This window comes from Notamacropus eugenii, chromosome 6, assembly GCF_028372415.1.
Source record: "Notamacropus eugenii isolate mMacEug1 chromosome 6, mMacEug1.pri_v2, whole genome shotgun sequence".
Taxonomy (NCBI): Eukaryota; Metazoa; Chordata; class Mammalia; order Diprotodontia; family Macropodidae; genus Notamacropus; species Notamacropus eugenii.
Window position 1 is genome coordinate 173,031,245 of NC_092877.1, and position 17,859 is coordinate 173,049,103.

The following is a 17,859-nucleotide window of genomic DNA, read 5'->3' on the forward strand; positions in this document are numbered from 1 at the left end:
TAACCTGAAGTTTTGCTTGCAGAATGATGCATTCTGATTTATGGCCCTTTGATCTACTCTACTGTTTCAGGCAAACTATCCAACAACATTCTGGGCATCATCAGAAATGAAATTAGAGCTCAAGGTCAACCTTTCTAGAAAATCATGATCTCTCTGAACTTGGAATGGTGTTTGCCCTTCTAGATACTTCATCTTAAGAAAAGCATATCAAAGCTGCTGAAAGTCCAGAGAACAGAAACTAAAAGAAGGGATTAGCATTGATATGAGAATAAATTACCTTTTAGATATCTCAGCAATGCAAAGGTGAAGTCTAAGCAAATATTATAATTGAGTCTTTTAAAATCATGCAAATACAGATTGGATCAAGATGACCTTCTGTCTAAATCATAAAGTTCTAGAGTAAGGAGTCTACACTGAAAAACTGGAGGAAGAAGCTTTAGGAGAACTTGTTGTTATACAACAAGTAGAAAATAGGTGAATTTTGTCACCTCAGTGATGAGGAAGTTGTAGGCTAAAAAACACAAGCAGATATAGGTCAGTTTAAGAAGGGTTTGTATGCTCATGGGGTGAGAAATAGACGTAAAAGTCCACCTTCCCCTGTGTCTAATTTTATAGATGATGAAGTAGGTGTAGCAGCCTGGGCATCTTTTAATACATACTTGCTGACTGGATCCCAGAGGATGATTATCCCAAGTTTGATGTACTCTGGGGGATCCATAGTCCTAAAACTATAGCTTATAAGTTCCCACCTAGGTGAGGTATTATTGGGTTATAGATTTCGATCTGGAATGGATCTTAGAGGTTAGCTAGTTCAACCCTTGTATTTTACAAATGAGGAAACTGAGACCCAGGGTAGTTAGGTGATTTGCTCAAAGTTACAGAGGTAGTAAATGAAAGAGTTTGGATTCAGACCCAAGTCCTGTAAATTCAAATATAGTACTTTTCCCACTGTACCAATTTACTTGTTCAGTCTTAACTTTTTGAAGTTTATGATGGAAAGGGAAATGCATTCCTTGGTGCCTCTGTCCAATATATATAGTCTTAGGTTAGGTGGATGAACCACTGATATAATCCATTTGGGATTTATGTTCTGATTTTTAAAATTGAAAAATACTTTAAGTAAAAAGAAAATAAATTTACTAAATAAAAATCAAACAGAATCATGAATCCCTTGGACTTGGTCCTTCTGTCTCACCTGCTTTTAATTTTGCAGCATTTTGAATATTTACTCTTGGTCAATCTTGCTTTGTAGGTTCTCCTCTTATCATAGACTGCAACATAAAAGATGGAAAAGACAATTTCAATCATAGAAGTTGGAGAGTCAATGACAGTTTTGTGGACTTTCTCAATTCTACCCGAATTAAAGAAGGAATTGAGTAAGTATTCATTGTCTTAAGGAAACTTAGAGATCTTCTAGAGCAGTCCCTCTAAATATCTCCAAAAAATGGTCATCTTGCCTCTGTTTGAAGACTTGAAGTGACAAGGAAGTCATTATTTACTGATGTAACATTTCTTTTCTAATTGTTGAGAGGCAGCAAGATCTGCAGAGATTCAGGCTTTGCCAGTGATAAATACAGTCTTTGTGACCCTGGGCAAGTCACTTAACCCCTTTATGCTCTTGTGTAGGTAAGTCAGAGACTATGAGTTGCAGGGATGGTGTTGATATGAATCAGTAATGGAGCATAAGCTCATAAAGTTCCTATGAAGCTAGAGTGTCTTCCACTACAGGGCAGGCAATGGATATGTGCCTCATCTGATGACCGTTCTAGCTGAAAGGTAGGTTTTCAGCAATGGTGTGTTAGTGAATTGTTAGTGACCTGCTCTCTGGAAAAAAAAAAATATATGGATGGCACACTTTAAGTTTAATCTGTATTAACATTTTCTCCTTCACTTTCCTAAATCTAGACAATCAACAAAACAATAAACAAAGCCTTGATTTGTAGCATTTGCTGATTTCTAAAGTGAAAATATTCACAATGAAAATTTAACAATTGCCTCTAATGACCCAGTATGATACGGCTTCAGCACAACCTTGGCTGTAGAGTACTGAATTTTCCAGCCAAAGTAATTTTCTAAAAATTTTCTAAAACCTTCTGCTAAGTTCATGGAATCAGAAGATCAGAGCTCTTAAACTGCAGTGCACCTCTAAAACCCTGAGGACAGATGACTTGGCCAAGGTTACACAGGTAGTAAGGGTAAAAGGTAGGTTCTCTGACTCCAGTTCAGAGCTCTTTCCCCTGGGGATATACAACAAGGTGGGCCTCACATGTTGAAATGCAAACATACAAAAGATAATGTTTTCTAAATTCCACTAATGTTTAAAATGTAATTTTCTCTGTCCTTTCACAGATCAAGTGTTCCTTTTGGGGAAAAATACATTTTCTATACTGTAAATATCAGCTTCTCAGTGGTGAGACAGGAAGATTATGACCGTCCTTTTATATGTATGTCTGGATCATCAGCAGCATTTATTGTGCTCAAGAATCCAGGTAATGTGCCAAAATGTTGTATGAAATTTGGAATGTGCAGAATTAAATTTTAAAAAGGAAATTGATGTGAGAGAAGTGAGATTGAATATTTCAAGTTCCATTTTTTAAAAATTGTCTTTACTTTTCAACTAATATTTCCATGATGTAATAGAATAAAAAAAAAGATTGTACATGAAACTTATCCATTATACAACTTTCTATTCCTTTTAAATATATAATTATCGTGTAAATTTCTTTTTTTCTTTTTTTCTTCTTGCATCCCTTCCCCCTCCCTCCCACCTCACTCTAGAGGTGGCTACCATTAGACACAAATATTAACAGTCAAAAGTTGGAGTTAGTCTCTGACAGGGTTTCTGGATTCTGCCATAATATTGATGTGGATTTTTTTTTTTAAAGAATTCAGGTTAGTGTAAATGTTTGCTTACTACCATGAATTGCATCTAGTACTTACAGCCTATGATGCACTTAACTTTTGCTTTGCAATAATTAGTTTCTTCCCTTAGTGATGAGTCATTAGAATTTGTGCTCAAATTCTCTATAACATAACTATTCAAAAATTTCCTGTAACTGATTGATTGTCTTAGTCGGTTACAAGTTTTCCAGGTCTGTTTCTGCTCCCAGACTATCCATCAAGCCATTCCTTTCTACATGTGCAGCATCTTTCTTGGTTCTCCTCTTTCATAGAATCATAGATTGTTAGAGTTCGGTGGGATCCTGGAGATCTAACTTTTATTTTACTGATGAGGAAAGTGAGATCATGAAAGATTAAGTGATTTGTCTCTCCTTCTCTCCTCTCCTACTCTCCCTTCTCCTCTCCCTCTTTCTATCTTCCCTTCCCTTTTCCTCATCTTTCCTTTTACCTCCCCCCTGTATATACCAAGGGACAGTTAGGTGGCCTCAGACACTTAATAGCTGTGTGACCCTGTTTGCCTCAGTTCCTCATCTGTAAAATGAGCTGGAGAAGGAAATAGCAAACCATTCCAGTATCTTTGCCAAGAAAACTCCAAATGGGTCATGAAAAGTTGGACAGGACTGAACAACAACAACTGTATATAGCAAGCACCTCATATATACAAAACAACTGGGGAAGCTCAGATGTACCTGGAAAACCTGGAATGGCCTCTTGTGGGAGGTGGCATTTGAACTGAGCTTCAAAGGAAACTAAAGTTTCTAAGAGGCAGAGATGAGGATTGCATTCTAGGCATGGGCTACAGTTTATGCAAAGGCAATGGGAGAGGAAATGGAATGATGTATGTCAGGACAGCAAGAAGTCCAATTTGACTATATTGCAGACTGCATAAAGGGAAGTACTGTATAATAAACATGGACAAATAGGTTGGAGTCAAGTTGTGAAAGTCTTTAGATACCAAAAAATATGAACTTGTATTTTATCGCGGAGGTAATAGGGAGCCAGTAGAGCAGGGCAGTGACATGGTTTCATTCCCTGGGAATTTCTACCCTCGCCCTGGCTTGTTTCTTTCTGTCCTATTCAGTTTGTGTGAAATGTATTCCCTAGCTTACTGTTAAGGTTGGTTCTTGCCTTTGGTACAATGCTAAACGTCTTCATTTCTTGTTCTAAATTGTTTTCTTAACTTAATCTCTCTAGTGGCCAGTAGTCCTCAGTGACTGGTGCCATATATCCCTGGAGCCCTTGGGCAAAATATTAGTCACTTTCAATCAGAAACCAAAACCAGTTTTGAAGTCTATACTCCCTTTAGGGTCTGTTCTCTGGGTTCCAGTTTCCTGAGAATCACCTCCCTCTTTTAACTAATTTTTGGAGCAGAGGTGGATGACCTGCTAATGTAAGATTCAGGTTGCCAGTGCCTTGTATTCCACTGAGATCTCTTTCATGACTCTTCATTCAAACACCTCCCAGGAAGCAGTCTGTCAGTATCCTGTCATTTAAAATTCTATGATGCCATAATAATTCTATCATACTTTAAAATGAACAGACATAATTCCTACTGGATGATGCCATATATATGTACTGAAAGAAAATGTGTCTGCTACTTCTCTTGAATCCCAAAATGCATTTTTCAAGATGGCTGATCAGAAAGAACTGTAGTGGTGAAAAGAGTATTGCATTGGAAGTTTGAAAACCTAGATTGATGTCCAAATTTTTCCTGTGAAAAATTAATGAAAGGAGTGAGAGAACAGGAAGTGTGGGGCTGAATGAATCAGTTTCAGTTTCCTGCTTTTTAGGAAGAAGAGAATAGAAGCTACTGGGTCTGTATAACACTGAGTCCTCAGGCCAAGAGAAGGTTCAGGGGATAATGATATGCTTGGCAGTGGACATTCCATGATTCTTCTCTCCTTTAAGCTCTCACATTCTTCTCTATGAGTTCTATGAGCCAACAGGAGATGCTCACTTTTTAATTCCATTTCTTCATACAATTTACCTAACTGTGTTGCAAGGTCATCTAGATGATCCTCCAAGGGTGCTTATTAGAATGTTTTGAGTTTCTTTGGGTTCCAGATGAACTCATTTTTTCCTTTTGCTATCATCTTCCTTTCTTCCCCACTCCCTTGATCTACGTGTTTTTTTTTCTCCTTTTTTTTCTTCCCTTTCCTTTTTTTGGGGGGTCTCTTTAGAATCTTGTGATAAGACAGAGTAACTTCTCTCTTGTAATTTTATCTCTCTATCCTACCATATTCACATTCCCCAGATGAGAAGAGAATATAAACTTTACAGGGTTCATATGAGGGCTTGTAGATTGTAGCTGGAGCCACAGATCTCAGAGAAAATAACCAATTGAGCAGTCTTTATTAAGCGTATACATTATGCTAGATAATTTTCCCATGTTTAACAGAAGTCTTGACAACCAATTTCTATTTTTGTCCTTATTGTTAACAGTAGACTTTTAAATCAAGCAGGTATTTTCAAACATATTATTCTTCCTAGACTATTGTTAAAGACTATTTCACAGCTTATGATAGAGGAGACACAGTGTGGTATAGAGAATCAGCTTTAGAGTCAGGAATCTGATTTTTTTTAAAGTTTTTGCAGGTAGTAAAACATTGTTTGATATACATTATTAGCTCTTCCTTATGAATTCATTGACTAAGCTTCTGGGAAATATTTCCATTATTGGTACTTGGTTCTACTATTGGGGAAAAAATTAAACCCACTGTAGTAGAGGTTGACCAGGAGCAACTTTTCTGTCTCCAGTCCCCCCAAAATGCCTCTTTCCAGGGGAGAGAACAGTTTTCCAAAGTGTTTTCCAAGAACCTGACACCATTTCTTGGTTTCATATTTTAAAAATACTTGGAACATCATATTTATCATCCAACAGACTTTAAAGAGCCATAATTTGTGATTTGTTAGTGACCCCTTTTAAACACATTCTACAGTTATGTTTATATTTTTGTCTTTTTCTTGTTGTGTAGCTCCAGATGTTCAAGGGTACCTGATAGGAGTGCCCATTGTTGTGTTGTGTGTGATTACATTTGTTATGTGCACCTACCATATTGTCAAGGTTGACGTTGTGCTTTGGTATCGGAGTACCTTTCATTCTACTTTGGGTAAAGAAGGTAAGTTTGAATGATTAAAAAAAAATTATCCTGTCATCAAGTATCTTTTTTTTTTCAATCTGGATATATGATTTCATTGGTGTAGGGAGCTCCCAGTGAGGAAATTGCCTTCATATTGAGAACTTCTGCAACTTATAGTCTTAAGAGCTGTTCAGAGAACAGAGAAATTAAGTGACTTACTCAGTTACACAGCCAGTCTGTGTCAGAGGCAGACCTTGACCCCAGGTCCTCCACCAAATATGGCATAATTAGTCATTTATCATCCATCAATAGGTCCATTTAACCATTCTCCATCTTAGAAGAAGGCAAAGGCAGTTTGGTGTCACAGTGGGATAGGGTTCTGGTCTTGGAGTCAGGAAATTGTTGTTCATTTGTTTCGTTGTATCTGATTCTTGGTGACCTCATGGACCATAGCACACCAGGCTCTTCTATCTTCCACTATCTCCCAAAGTCTATCCAAGGTCATGTTGACACTATCCGTGACATTATCTATCCATCTGTTGTCTCCTTCTCCTTTGGCCTTCAATCCTTCCCAGCATCAGAGTCTCTTCCAACAAGTCCAGTCTTCTCATTATGTGACCAAAGTAGTTAAGCTTTAGCATTTGTCCTTCCAATGAGTAGTCCGAATTAATTTCTTTAAGTAATGACTATGGTTTGATCTCCTCACTATCCAAGGAACTCTAAAAAGTCTTCCCTAGCACCATAATTTGAAAACATCATTTTCCTTATAGTCCAGCTCTTCATAGCCATGAACTTGAGTTCAGATCTGAACTCAGACACTAGCTCATGGTGTAATTGTAGGCAAGTTATTTAACCTCTATTTGCCTCAATTTACTCAACTGCAAAATGGAGATAACGGCACCTACTCCACAGAGTTGCATTTAACACAATTCCTGGCACATAGTAGATGCTTCACATATTATTCCTTTCCCTTCCCCCTAAGTAGATACACATGGATGAGACTTTTCCCTTGACTAAATGACTGACTTGTCTCAACCATTTTGTTAGTAAGACTCAGAACAATGTGGTCCTACCAAAAGCTTTTATTTCTTTAAACCTTCAGTCTCATTATTCTTTAAGAGCATGAGGAAGGAGGAGGTAAAAGAGGTGAAAGGAGGTGAAAGAATTATCTATGGAGATAATACAGAGAGCCATAAGAAAAAAGGAATTAGTTTAGCTATCCACAGTATAATTTGGGTTGGTAAGTAAGTCTAGAGGAGTAGTAAGTAAGTAAGTAGTAAGTAAGTCTAGAGGAATACTGACAAAGTGAAATAGAAATGAGAGCTGCTATACCGTATATGAGGCATTTGGTACACAGGTGGATAGAGTGCTGGTCCTGGAGTCAGAAAGACTTATCTTCTTAAGTTCAAATCTGGTCTCTGACACTTACTATCTGTGTGATCCTGGGCAAGTCACTTAACCCTGTTTGCCTCAGTTTCCTCATCTGTAAAATGAACTTGTGAAGGAAATTGGCAAACCACTCCAATATCTTTGCCAAGAAAACCCAAAAAGGGGGTCGCGAAAGGTCAGACAGTGAAAATGACTGAAGAACAGTAAACCCTCCATAAGGATCCCTGCAGGCTACATGTTGACTTAGAAAATCACACCTTAACATGTTCTATGGCATTTTCATTTATTTTGTTAAGTATTTCCCAATTACATTAAGCTAGTCCTACTTCTCTCTGTGGTACAAATCACAGGCAGCATTTTGACTCCTCTGGTCCAGAGGATTATGCTGAAGAGGAATGGAGGAATAATTTAGAATTATATTTTTTTTAATATGAAGGGGGAAAACAGCTAGATATTTAGAAAATTTTGTTACATGCTTAAGAAATAGAAAAGAACAATTTATAATGAATATTCATCATTTATTTATTTGTAGAATCTGTTGTTGTAATGATCCTTCAAGTGCCTGAAAAGAGTTTCTTAGCTTTTTCCTTCAGATTACTTTCTTTCTGCACTGCTGTATGTTCTGCACAAGCAGTTATTTAATTTACTTGTCTTCCCCATTAGTAGGTAAACTTCTGGAAGGGAGAGACTGTTTTTGCATTTCTTTGTATCCCAAGCTCTACACACCTTATCTGACACATAATAGAATAGGGATAGAGACTGAGCCCATATCATTGACATATGGAACTCCCAGGTAAGGAAATTACCATGTTCTCTTCATTTTAATGTCTTTGTTTCCTAGAGAGCAAGGAACTAAGTGATTTGACCACAGTGACAGTGTATGTCAGAGTAGGCCTTGAACTCAGGCCTTCCTGGCTTCTAGGCTGGGTTTTTATCTACTAAACAATGCTATCTTTAAAAATGTATGTGTATTCTTTGGCTGACTGTCACCCTAAAATGGATTCACCACCCACACTCCTGCCTCACCACACTTTTGCTTCTCCTACCCCTTAGCCAAAGATTGTGAAGCACCTATAGAGGCTATCTGCAGAAAATTTGCATTGGGAAAACTAGTCTGGAGGATTAAATGGAAGAGGAGTGGAAAAGGAATTTATTTAATCCTCTTAATTTGATTAGGTCTTTGTGTTTTCATGGAAGCTGTGGAAAGATACAATAATGGATTTCGAGCTGGAAGAGACCTTGGAAATCTTTCCATCTAACCTCATTTTAACCCTGTGGAAAACTGAAGGTCAGAGACCTAAAGTTTCTTAGCTCATGTTCTCCCAGGTCCCACAGGCCAAGCCAGAATCTGAATCCTGATCCTCTGATTAGAAAAGTTTTTCCATTGTATCATAAGGGAAACATTAGCTTAGTATGTCTGAACTATTGTAAATCCAGAAGTGGTGTCTAATTTAATGAGATTTGATTATTTGGGCAGAAAGTCACCATGTCCTGTTTTATCAACCAATAATCGTTTATGAAGCCTATCATGTTCTAGACAGTAAAGGTGCTAAGACAAAAGAGAAATACAAGAGATTACATGCAGGTTTGTAGATCTTTGAAAAGCACTTTGCAAACCTTAAAGCCCTACGTAAATGCCAGATGTTGCTGTTGTCTGTTGAAATGACAGTTGCAGAGACTCTTACTAGCCAGTGCCCAGTTCAAGTTATGAGTTACTACAACAGACATGTTCTAATTAGGTCTACTTGATGTCAACTGTTTAAGAAGGGAAAAAAATCAATCCATTGGTTAGCATGCCTATTTTTAAAAGCTGAGCTGATAGGTTGTTTTGTCGTGAACCCATGTAGTTATTCAGTGAACTTTGTTCAATGGAACATAATCACTTACTCCTACTCCATTGAACTCAAAGATAGTGAATGCAAAGGTGACTCATTTGTGTTTTGCAAAGGAGCATATGTCAGAAACTTGGCCATGAAAGTCAGGTTTTGCAGATGGGACAAAGAGGGTGTGGAGGTGGCAATTTCTTCTCAAGTCACTATGATTCTATTAGTTTAAAGCAGGGGTGGGGAACCTGGTTTAGAGTGTCATTCAGACACACTCCTCTCTCGCACCCGCCAGTCTTCCTGCCCCCCCCCACACACACATACATACACAGAGAGACACACTTATACACAATTTTACTCTACCTTCAGATTGGGCTACATCCAAAAGACAATGGGAGTTGACTTTTGAGATGATTTCCTAATACCATGATTAAGAAAGTTGCTTTAATAATTCAGGGACCAGCATAATATAGTACCAGAATTCTTAACCTGGGATACATGGATCACCTAAAAGGTCTGTAGCTAGCTACATTCCAGGGGCTCATAATCTCAGATAGGAAAAAAAAAATTGCATCTTTATTTTCCCTAACCTCTAAGTAAAATTTAGCATTTCCTTCAATTATGAACAACAACAAAAAAAATACAACAAAAACCAAACAACATTATTCTTAAAACAGGGTCTATTGACTTTACCAGACTGCCAAAGATGTCCATGACACAAAAAAATTAAGAACCTCTTCCATAGTAGAACTTTTCTGTAGGAATCTAGAGTTTGATTTTGCAGGGAACAATTGTTTTCCACCCAAGGATATAATCAAGTCAATAAACATTTAGTAAGTACTGCGTTCTGGGGAAGCCAGAAGGGGGTTGTTGTAATGATCTCCAAGTATTTGAAGGGTTGACTCACAGAATAAAGTTTAGACTTGCTCTACTTGGTCTTAGAAAGTAGAACAAGGAGTAGTGGATAGAAGCAAATTTCAGTTCCTTAGCAATTAAAGCTGCCTTAATGTGGAATTAGGACAACTAGGTGGCACAGTACTGGTCTTGGAATAAAGAACACTCCTCTTCCTGAGTTAAAATCGGGCCTCAGACACTTACTAGCTATGTGACCCTGGATGAGTCACTTAACCCTGTTGGATTCAGTTCCTCATCTGTAAAATGATCTGGAGAACAAAACGGCAAAGCACTCCAGTATCTTTGCCAAGAAAACCCCAAATAAGGTCACAAAATGTCAGACAAACTGAAAAAAAATGACTAAGGTGGAATGGGCTACTTCAGAGCTCCCTCTCAAAAGAGATCTTGAAGGAGAAGCTAGGTGATGATTTGTTGACTGATTCTGAGATTCCTCTCTAAGTATAAGTTGAATCAGATAGATGTTGAGATTTTTGTCAACTCTAATATACTGGGATTTGGTGATTGTGGTAGTGAGAATTGTCGAATAGTGAGCATGGATCAGAGAACTTAGTGAATGTTGGGCTGAGCTGTTCTTTCTGAACTCATATCTGATATGTTTCTAAATTGAGACAGCATGGAGTAGTGGAAAGACAGCCAACTTGGCAATCGGAGGACCTGAATTCAAAATCCATTCCTGTTACTTACTCTTTATATGATGATAGGCAATACACAACCTCTCAGTGACCCCAGCAACTATTTAGGACAATAAATTAGAGACTAGGTGCTGGTCTGCATCAGTAGAAGGATTTACCTCATTGGATTTACCTGAAAAATCACAAATCTGGCCCAAATTGACAGCAACAACCAAACTTCAGTTAGGCAGTTTATAATTCAGCTCTGCCATCCTATTGTGTTTCATAGTTCTCTCTGACTTTTTAAACTAAATTACTAAATTTGTAGCTAAAAGATATCTCACTAAGTCTGTTTAAGCACTCAAAATCATGGCTTAAACCTGGGGTATTAGTAACACATACACCATATACCCATTCTTACTTTTTCTGAAACATAGCATGATAGGAATGCAGGCTGCTGAAAAATAAGATTGACCTTAAAATCTAATAAAAATGATCGTCTCATAGATTAGCTTTGTAAGAACATCAAGGGTTCATTATCCCCAGAGTTTGACTGCCAGATGATTGACATTTTTAAAGATGCAACAACTCATGAAAATGATCTATGAAGATATATAGGGTTACTATCATTATTATAATCCCATCATAAATCTTAGCTCTAGAACTGGAGGGACCTCACAGTCTGTCATTTTACAAACACAGAAACTGATGTCCAGAAAGGTTCAATATATTTCACTGGATGGACTGTTCCCATGGATGAAATTTGGATCCTCAAAACATTAAATATCATAGACAATAAAAAGAGTACCATCTTGACTGCATAGTTAATACACTTCCTGTCTATTTTATTTTTATTAGTGCATTTCAAAGGACTGATGAGTTTCAATTGAGTATTATATAGAAGATGAAAATTTTTCTTCTGATGAATCTCATCATGGGTATAGGAGAAAACATTTATAATCCAAGTTCTAAGACTTCCATCAATTAATTGATCAACTTTGGGCAAGAAGCTTCACTTCTGGGGCTCTAAAAATAATTATATTGGCTTCAATAATCCCTAAAATCCCTCCTGACTCTGAAGTTTTATGATTCATTCTTTCTCCTTCCCCTGCTCCAACTTCCCTTTGAAGTTGACAAATTAAAACTAAAAAATCATAGTGATTTAAAATTTTCATTGTCTCCTTTACTAAAAGAAGAGATACTATGAGTGCATCCATTTGGTTTTCAGATGGCAAGCTGTATGATGCATATGTTTTGTATCCAAAATCTAAAACTGAAAGTCAGAGCCAAGACATGAACATTTTGGTACTAAAGATCCTGCCTGAAGTTTTGGAGAGACAGTGTGGATATAGACTATTTATATTTGGAAGGGATGACTTACCAGGACAAGGTATGTCTGAAATGGTTTAATCAAGGAAATCCTCCTGCCTATTTTGTCTAAAGAGTATTTTCCCTCCCTTATCTTTGCAAAATGTATTGACTCTGCTTCCGTTCTCCTTGGAACTTGAGAAAGCTCTTAGACCACAGTATTTGGTTGATGTGAAGAGGCTGGATTTGATTCCAACTCATGTTAAGATCATTCTAAAGACATGCAATTTCAATTTCAAGGCTCCCTTATGGAAATTATGTGAATCTAGTTTTCAAGATGGGGACTGGATTAACCAATAGGACTAAGGATTGGAAAATAACAGAGCTCTTACAAGGAAAAATTATGGAAAAGAAAATGGTGATCATTTGTCTTATTGTGTTTACCAGCACATGTAGCTACACATCCCAAAGTTGGCATGGTATAGTGGAAAGTGAAGAATCTGGAGCCATTTAGGTTCAGAGTTGTTGAAATCCTGTCCCAGATGTCTGACCTTGAGCAAGTCTGGGCCTCTTTTTCCTCATCTATAAAATGGTGATATTATAAAAGATGGCCTCTGACGTCCCTGTGGTCTATAATTCTGTGACTGGGTCCAGGTAACAGTTTAGATATTCAAAGTTGATTCCTGTTTTAAAGTGGTGTTACAAACAGATTACCATGTATGACTCAGACTCTAATTTCCTTATAGTTTTTTTCCCTTAACCCTACCCTTCCCCATAGAGACTGTTCTACTCAAATGTCTGAAAATACTTTGACTTTCATAGTCATACATGACACGTTCTCACTCATTTTTCATTTTTGAGTATTGTCTACTTGGAGCATTGTATTAAAATACATTTAGGTTTTCCTTGGTATTACATTCTTACTATAGAATTTTATTGTGAATATCATGGTCAACAGATTCCTTCAAGTGCTTTAAACTGTGAAATCATTTTCCCCAAAGAAATAGGAATTAAACCAAGTGTTTATCCCTTGCCTCATTAGCAAACTTGTTTAATTATCATGCATTTGTAAACCATGTGGACCCTCCCATCTTATTAGTGTCACCTTAAGGAGTAATTGCAGGGCAAGCAGTTTCTGAGTTGAGAGACATTAGGAGCAAGTTTTGTTTTGTTTTGTTTTTTTTAATTTTTCAAATGTGTTATCTATCTAGCCTTGCCCCTGCTTCATAATTTCCTTCAGGGAAAGACTTCTGAATTGTCTCTGTATCCTCAGAGCCTCACAAATAGTAGGCATTCAAAAAATATTTGTTGAATTAATTAAGAATATTTCGAAGGTCAGTTAGTGTAGTGGATTTTTTGATCCATAAGATAAAAGAAAATAGAGATAGTAGCATGATAAATTTCCTTTCAAAGTAAAATTCCTAATATCTGCTTGTATTTATTTGGATTTCCTCTCACAGCAGATCTTTGAGACTAGATACAAAGGTGTTTTAGAAGAGATTTACATTTAGGTACAAGTTTGACTAGTTGACTTACAACAACCCTTTCAGCTCTGAGATGGATTTCATGCTTTATTACAAATGGATTACAAGTGCTAGTAATTTGGATTTCCTTCTTATACTTTATTTCAATTTGCTCAGTAGAGCTGAGAAAGAAACAGAAAAAGACAGGCAGTATCTTTTAGTTGAAGGATTCCAAATGTCCACTTAACTTCTTCCATTATTTTCAGCTGTGGCCAGTGTTATTGATGAAAACATTAAGCTAAGCAGAAGACTGATAATCATTTTGGTCTCAGAATCTTCAAGTTATGGTCTATTAAAGAACATGTCTGAAGAACAGATCACTATCTACAATGCTCTCATCCAAGACGGAATGAAAGTCATTCTCATTGAATTAGAGAAAATTCTGGATTATACAGATATGCCAGAATCAATTAAATACCTTAAGCAGAAACATGGGGTGTTGCAGTGGAAAGGGGGCTACACAGAGGGATTACAGTCAGCAAAGACAAAGTTCTGGAAAAATGTAAGATACCACATGCCACCTAAACGATACCCATATTCACCAGACAGCCGACATCAGAACCCTGCATGTACTCTGTGAACCAGGAGGAAATAAATATTAGGCTCTAGACTTAGTGGTACATGGCCTGCTTCTATGTCTTTTTGTTTAGTGGTGACTATATCCCATCAAAGTTTGCAATTAAAAATCATTTCATCTGAGTCTACCTGCCCCACAGATCTCTTAAAGGTTTACCAGGGCGGGACCAAAACATTCACTCCCATGATTTTTTATGATGTCTCAAGATAGTCCCAGTTAGATGTTGGGTGACTTGCTTGAGGTCACACAGGTAATATGTGTCCAAGGTGGCATTTGGAAATATATGATTTGCATGATTTTACACATATAATTGGTATCATATTACTTGCCTTCTTGGTGCGTGGGGCAGAAGTGGGAGGGCAGGGGAGAATTCAGAGCTCAAAAAAAAATTTTTAAATTTAGTATTAAAGAAAAAAGATAATTCCAGTTAAAAGGCAAATGAGTTACCTTGAGAGAGGTAACACAGTTCCCTGGTCTCCATTGCACAAATTAACAGAATTTACTTGTCTGATTATATATCTCCAACTAAAATTTCCTGATGGAATAGGAAGGACAGATAAGTTTTAGTAAGATGTTGAAAGAAAAAAAAAATCTGGAATGTGGGATAGATGATATAACAATTGTCTCCCTGAAGACATGGCTTCCTAAGCTGCTAGTATGATACTATCTGAGTACTGGGTGCCTAGCAAGGAAGAATCCTGACTGGAGGAGAGGTTGGGGTTTAGGATACCACATTTTGCCTGCTTTGTATATTTCAATAAGGCTAAAAGTCATTTATTGAATAGTTCTGACATGTCTTAATTTGAGTCATCCTTTTGTCCAGTGCTTTAGCTTACCTGGTTTTATTTGAATTAATAGTAGGAATGAATATAAAGAGGATCTTGGACTGTTAGAGCAGGAAGGAGTCTTAAAGATGATTTAGGCTGGTGTTCCTCATACTGTTTTGTGGAGCCCTGGAGTTCCTGGGAAGATGTTTAAGACATTCTGCAAATAAAATAGTGGCAATGACAGACAATAATAAGAGGCAACTGGGAAGTATTAGATAGTTCGTTGGGTTTGTCATCGCTAATTTTTATGAGATTACAGAGGATGGGAGGGAGGGTACACAGGACAGCATGTCTGAATGGGAAGCAGGAAGACTTAGGTTCAGATCCTGTCTCTGAGATATACACAGTGTGTGACTGTAGCCAGGTCACTTAACTTCTCTTTGTTCCAGATAGATTCCAAAGACTAAGTTGCCAATTTGAATCAGTAGGGGAAATGGGGAAAAGAATGTAAGGGAATCTAAAGTGGGAGTTCCTTACACTGATGAAATCATAGATTTATACTCCCATTTCCCTATCCTCTCCTCCAACTCCTCCAAGGCACGTACACACACCTAGGGAATCCACCACTTTTTTATCTGTGTGCGTTATCCATGGTGAATGGGATCAGTTAAAGTAGAGATCCATCAAATACTGGTCAAAATGTTAGATTATTGTTTGTTAAGAATTAACCAGCATGAGTTAGCTGTTAAATTTTCCAGGGTTTCCTGATTCTGGAAATTTTAAAGACACAAATCACAAAGAATTTAAAAACAAAACTCTTCGCTTTTTCATGTAAAAATGTGAAACTATCCCTCCATGTTTTTTTTTTCTAATTTGGCTTATGTAAAAAAGAGAAGAAAGGAAAATTGTTTTGATATACCATTATGTTGTTCCTGATTATAAAAATTATTGAGCACAAACAATCCTATCTGATCTAAGTATAGAGTTTGTCAAGTCAGAGTTTGTTAGATTGCAAATAAAAGTACTTTGTTGATGCCTTGTTTTTCTATCACAATCTTTTCAGGATAGAGATCACAAATTTTTCTGTGTAGAAGAGAAAAATGGTGGCCTAAAACCAACTTCCACAGTGACCTCACTAACAATGAATGCATTATTCTGCTTCCTAGAAGCCACTGCCCAGCTCCCTAAAGGAGGAAAGCATGTTTCATTTGTTCTCTGAGTCCAAATAATTATTAGGATTGCTTGGATTCAGCTTTCTTTTGGTATTCTTTTCACTATATTATTGCAGTTATTTTCTAAATCACTCTTCAAGCTGTTAATTTTACTCTTCCATTGTTTCTTTAAATTCTTTGTACTTGTAATTATACTTCACTATAGGCATTATTCCACAATTTGCTTAGCAATATTCCTTGATGATTTAATGCCTATCTCTCTTGTCTTCCAGTGAATGTCTTTGACAATTGATTGGAGAAGGGCAAAACTACAATTAATTGTTCTCTCCCCTCCTCCTTCCCCTCATTCTGAGTTGAATGTTTACTGCCTTTATCAATACTTCTTATGGGTCTAGAATCAGTCATGTATCCTTCTGGTTGTTCTTATGTATCCTTCCAAGGCTACCAGGATGGAGTTATTCAGTTTATACAAGGCTGCTTCACCTGACATTGGAGTATCATAAAAGTATAGATTCTAGGTGGAAGGGATCTTAGAGGTCATTAAGACTAAGTCTCTCATTTAAGAGGTGAGGAAACTGAGGTCCATTAAGGTTCACTGAATTGCCTAGCCATAAAGTTATTAAGTTTCTGAGTAGGAATTAGAGCCTAGGTGTTCCTGAATTTAAAGCCAATACTTGATCCAGTGGGGTAGACCCCATTCTGTCCCATGGTAGAATAGAAATACTTCCAAGAAAGCAGGATGGGTGGGGGGAAGCCAAGCACTACCTCCATGAAAACTGCAGTAAACTCAGGAGAGATAAATTTATAGTCTCTGCTACATTTCCCTCTTAGTTAAAAAGTTTACTCCTCAAGAACATGGTCATATCACAGCTTTAAGAAATAGATGACATATGGCTCACCATTATGTCTCTTCAGCAATAGCTACATAATGTCTTATGTACCCAGCCAGCCTGGTGTGCTAATGACTGATATGATCTGTTTCCATCCAGGACAGTGATTCTTTGGTCTGTGACTATGAATTGGCCTTATGGTATTCTAATTCTAGACTGGATCAGAGTTTTAAAGAGGTAGAAAAACCCAACCTTATTTCAATGAGCATTTATGAAGCTCCTACTATGTCCTAGCCATTTTGCTAGGGCATGTGTAAATTAAAGAGGAAAAAATAAAACAGTCTTTATTCTTAAAGAACTCACATTCCATGGAGGAAAAAGTATAAAAGGATAAGCAGATTATGAAATATATACAAAGGAAAAATAAAAGTGGGCAGCTAAATGGCACAGTAGATAGAACACTGTGCCTGAAGTTCCTTACTAGTTGTGTGACCCTGGGCAAGTCACTTAATCCTGTTTGCCTCAGTTTCTTCAACTGTTAAATGAGCTGGAGAAGAAATGGCAAACCACTCTAATACCTTTGTCAAAAAAAAAAAAGACCCCAAATGGGGTCACAGAGTTGGACCCAACTGAAAATGACTAAACAACAAAATATAAAAATAATATAAAGGATATTATAGGTATAAAGAACTGAAGATATGTGTGGGGATATCAGGGAAGGCCTTTTAATTTTAGAGGTGAGAGAACATTTTGAGCATGAGGTATAATGGGGGAAACCTATGCAAAGTTTGGTTATGGGAGATGGAATGTGTTTGGGGAACGGTAAAATACGCAACCTGGGAATGAAGAGTGTGTGAGAGGAAGTAATATGAAATCAATCTGGAAAAATAGGTTGGAGGACTATTATAAAGGACTTTAAATTACCCTTAACTTTTTCCAGAAGCAGTAGGTGGTACAGACAGT

At 37.2% G+C, this 17,859-nt stretch overlaps 1 protein-coding gene across 1 annotated transcript in view; it reads left to right on the forward strand.

Moving 5' to 3' along the window:
* Positions 1–14,170, forward strand: part of IL1RL2 (interleukin 1 receptor like 2) — a 28,693-nt gene extending 14,523 nt beyond the window's left edge. The window contains exons 7-11 of the mRNA XM_072621577.1: positions 1,253–1,376; positions 2,350–2,489; positions 5,877–6,020; positions 11,948–12,109; positions 13,757–14,170. Of these exons, the coding sequence (XP_072477678.1) occupies positions 1,253–1,376; positions 2,350–2,489; positions 5,877–6,020; positions 11,948–12,109; positions 13,757–14,130 (944 nt within the window). The 3' untranslated portion in view covers positions 14,131–14,170. The remainder of the gene's footprint in view (positions 1–1,252; positions 1,377–2,349; positions 2,490–5,876; positions 6,021–11,947; positions 12,110–13,756) is intronic.
* The last annotated feature ends 3,689 nt before the right edge of the window (positions 14,171–17,859 follow it).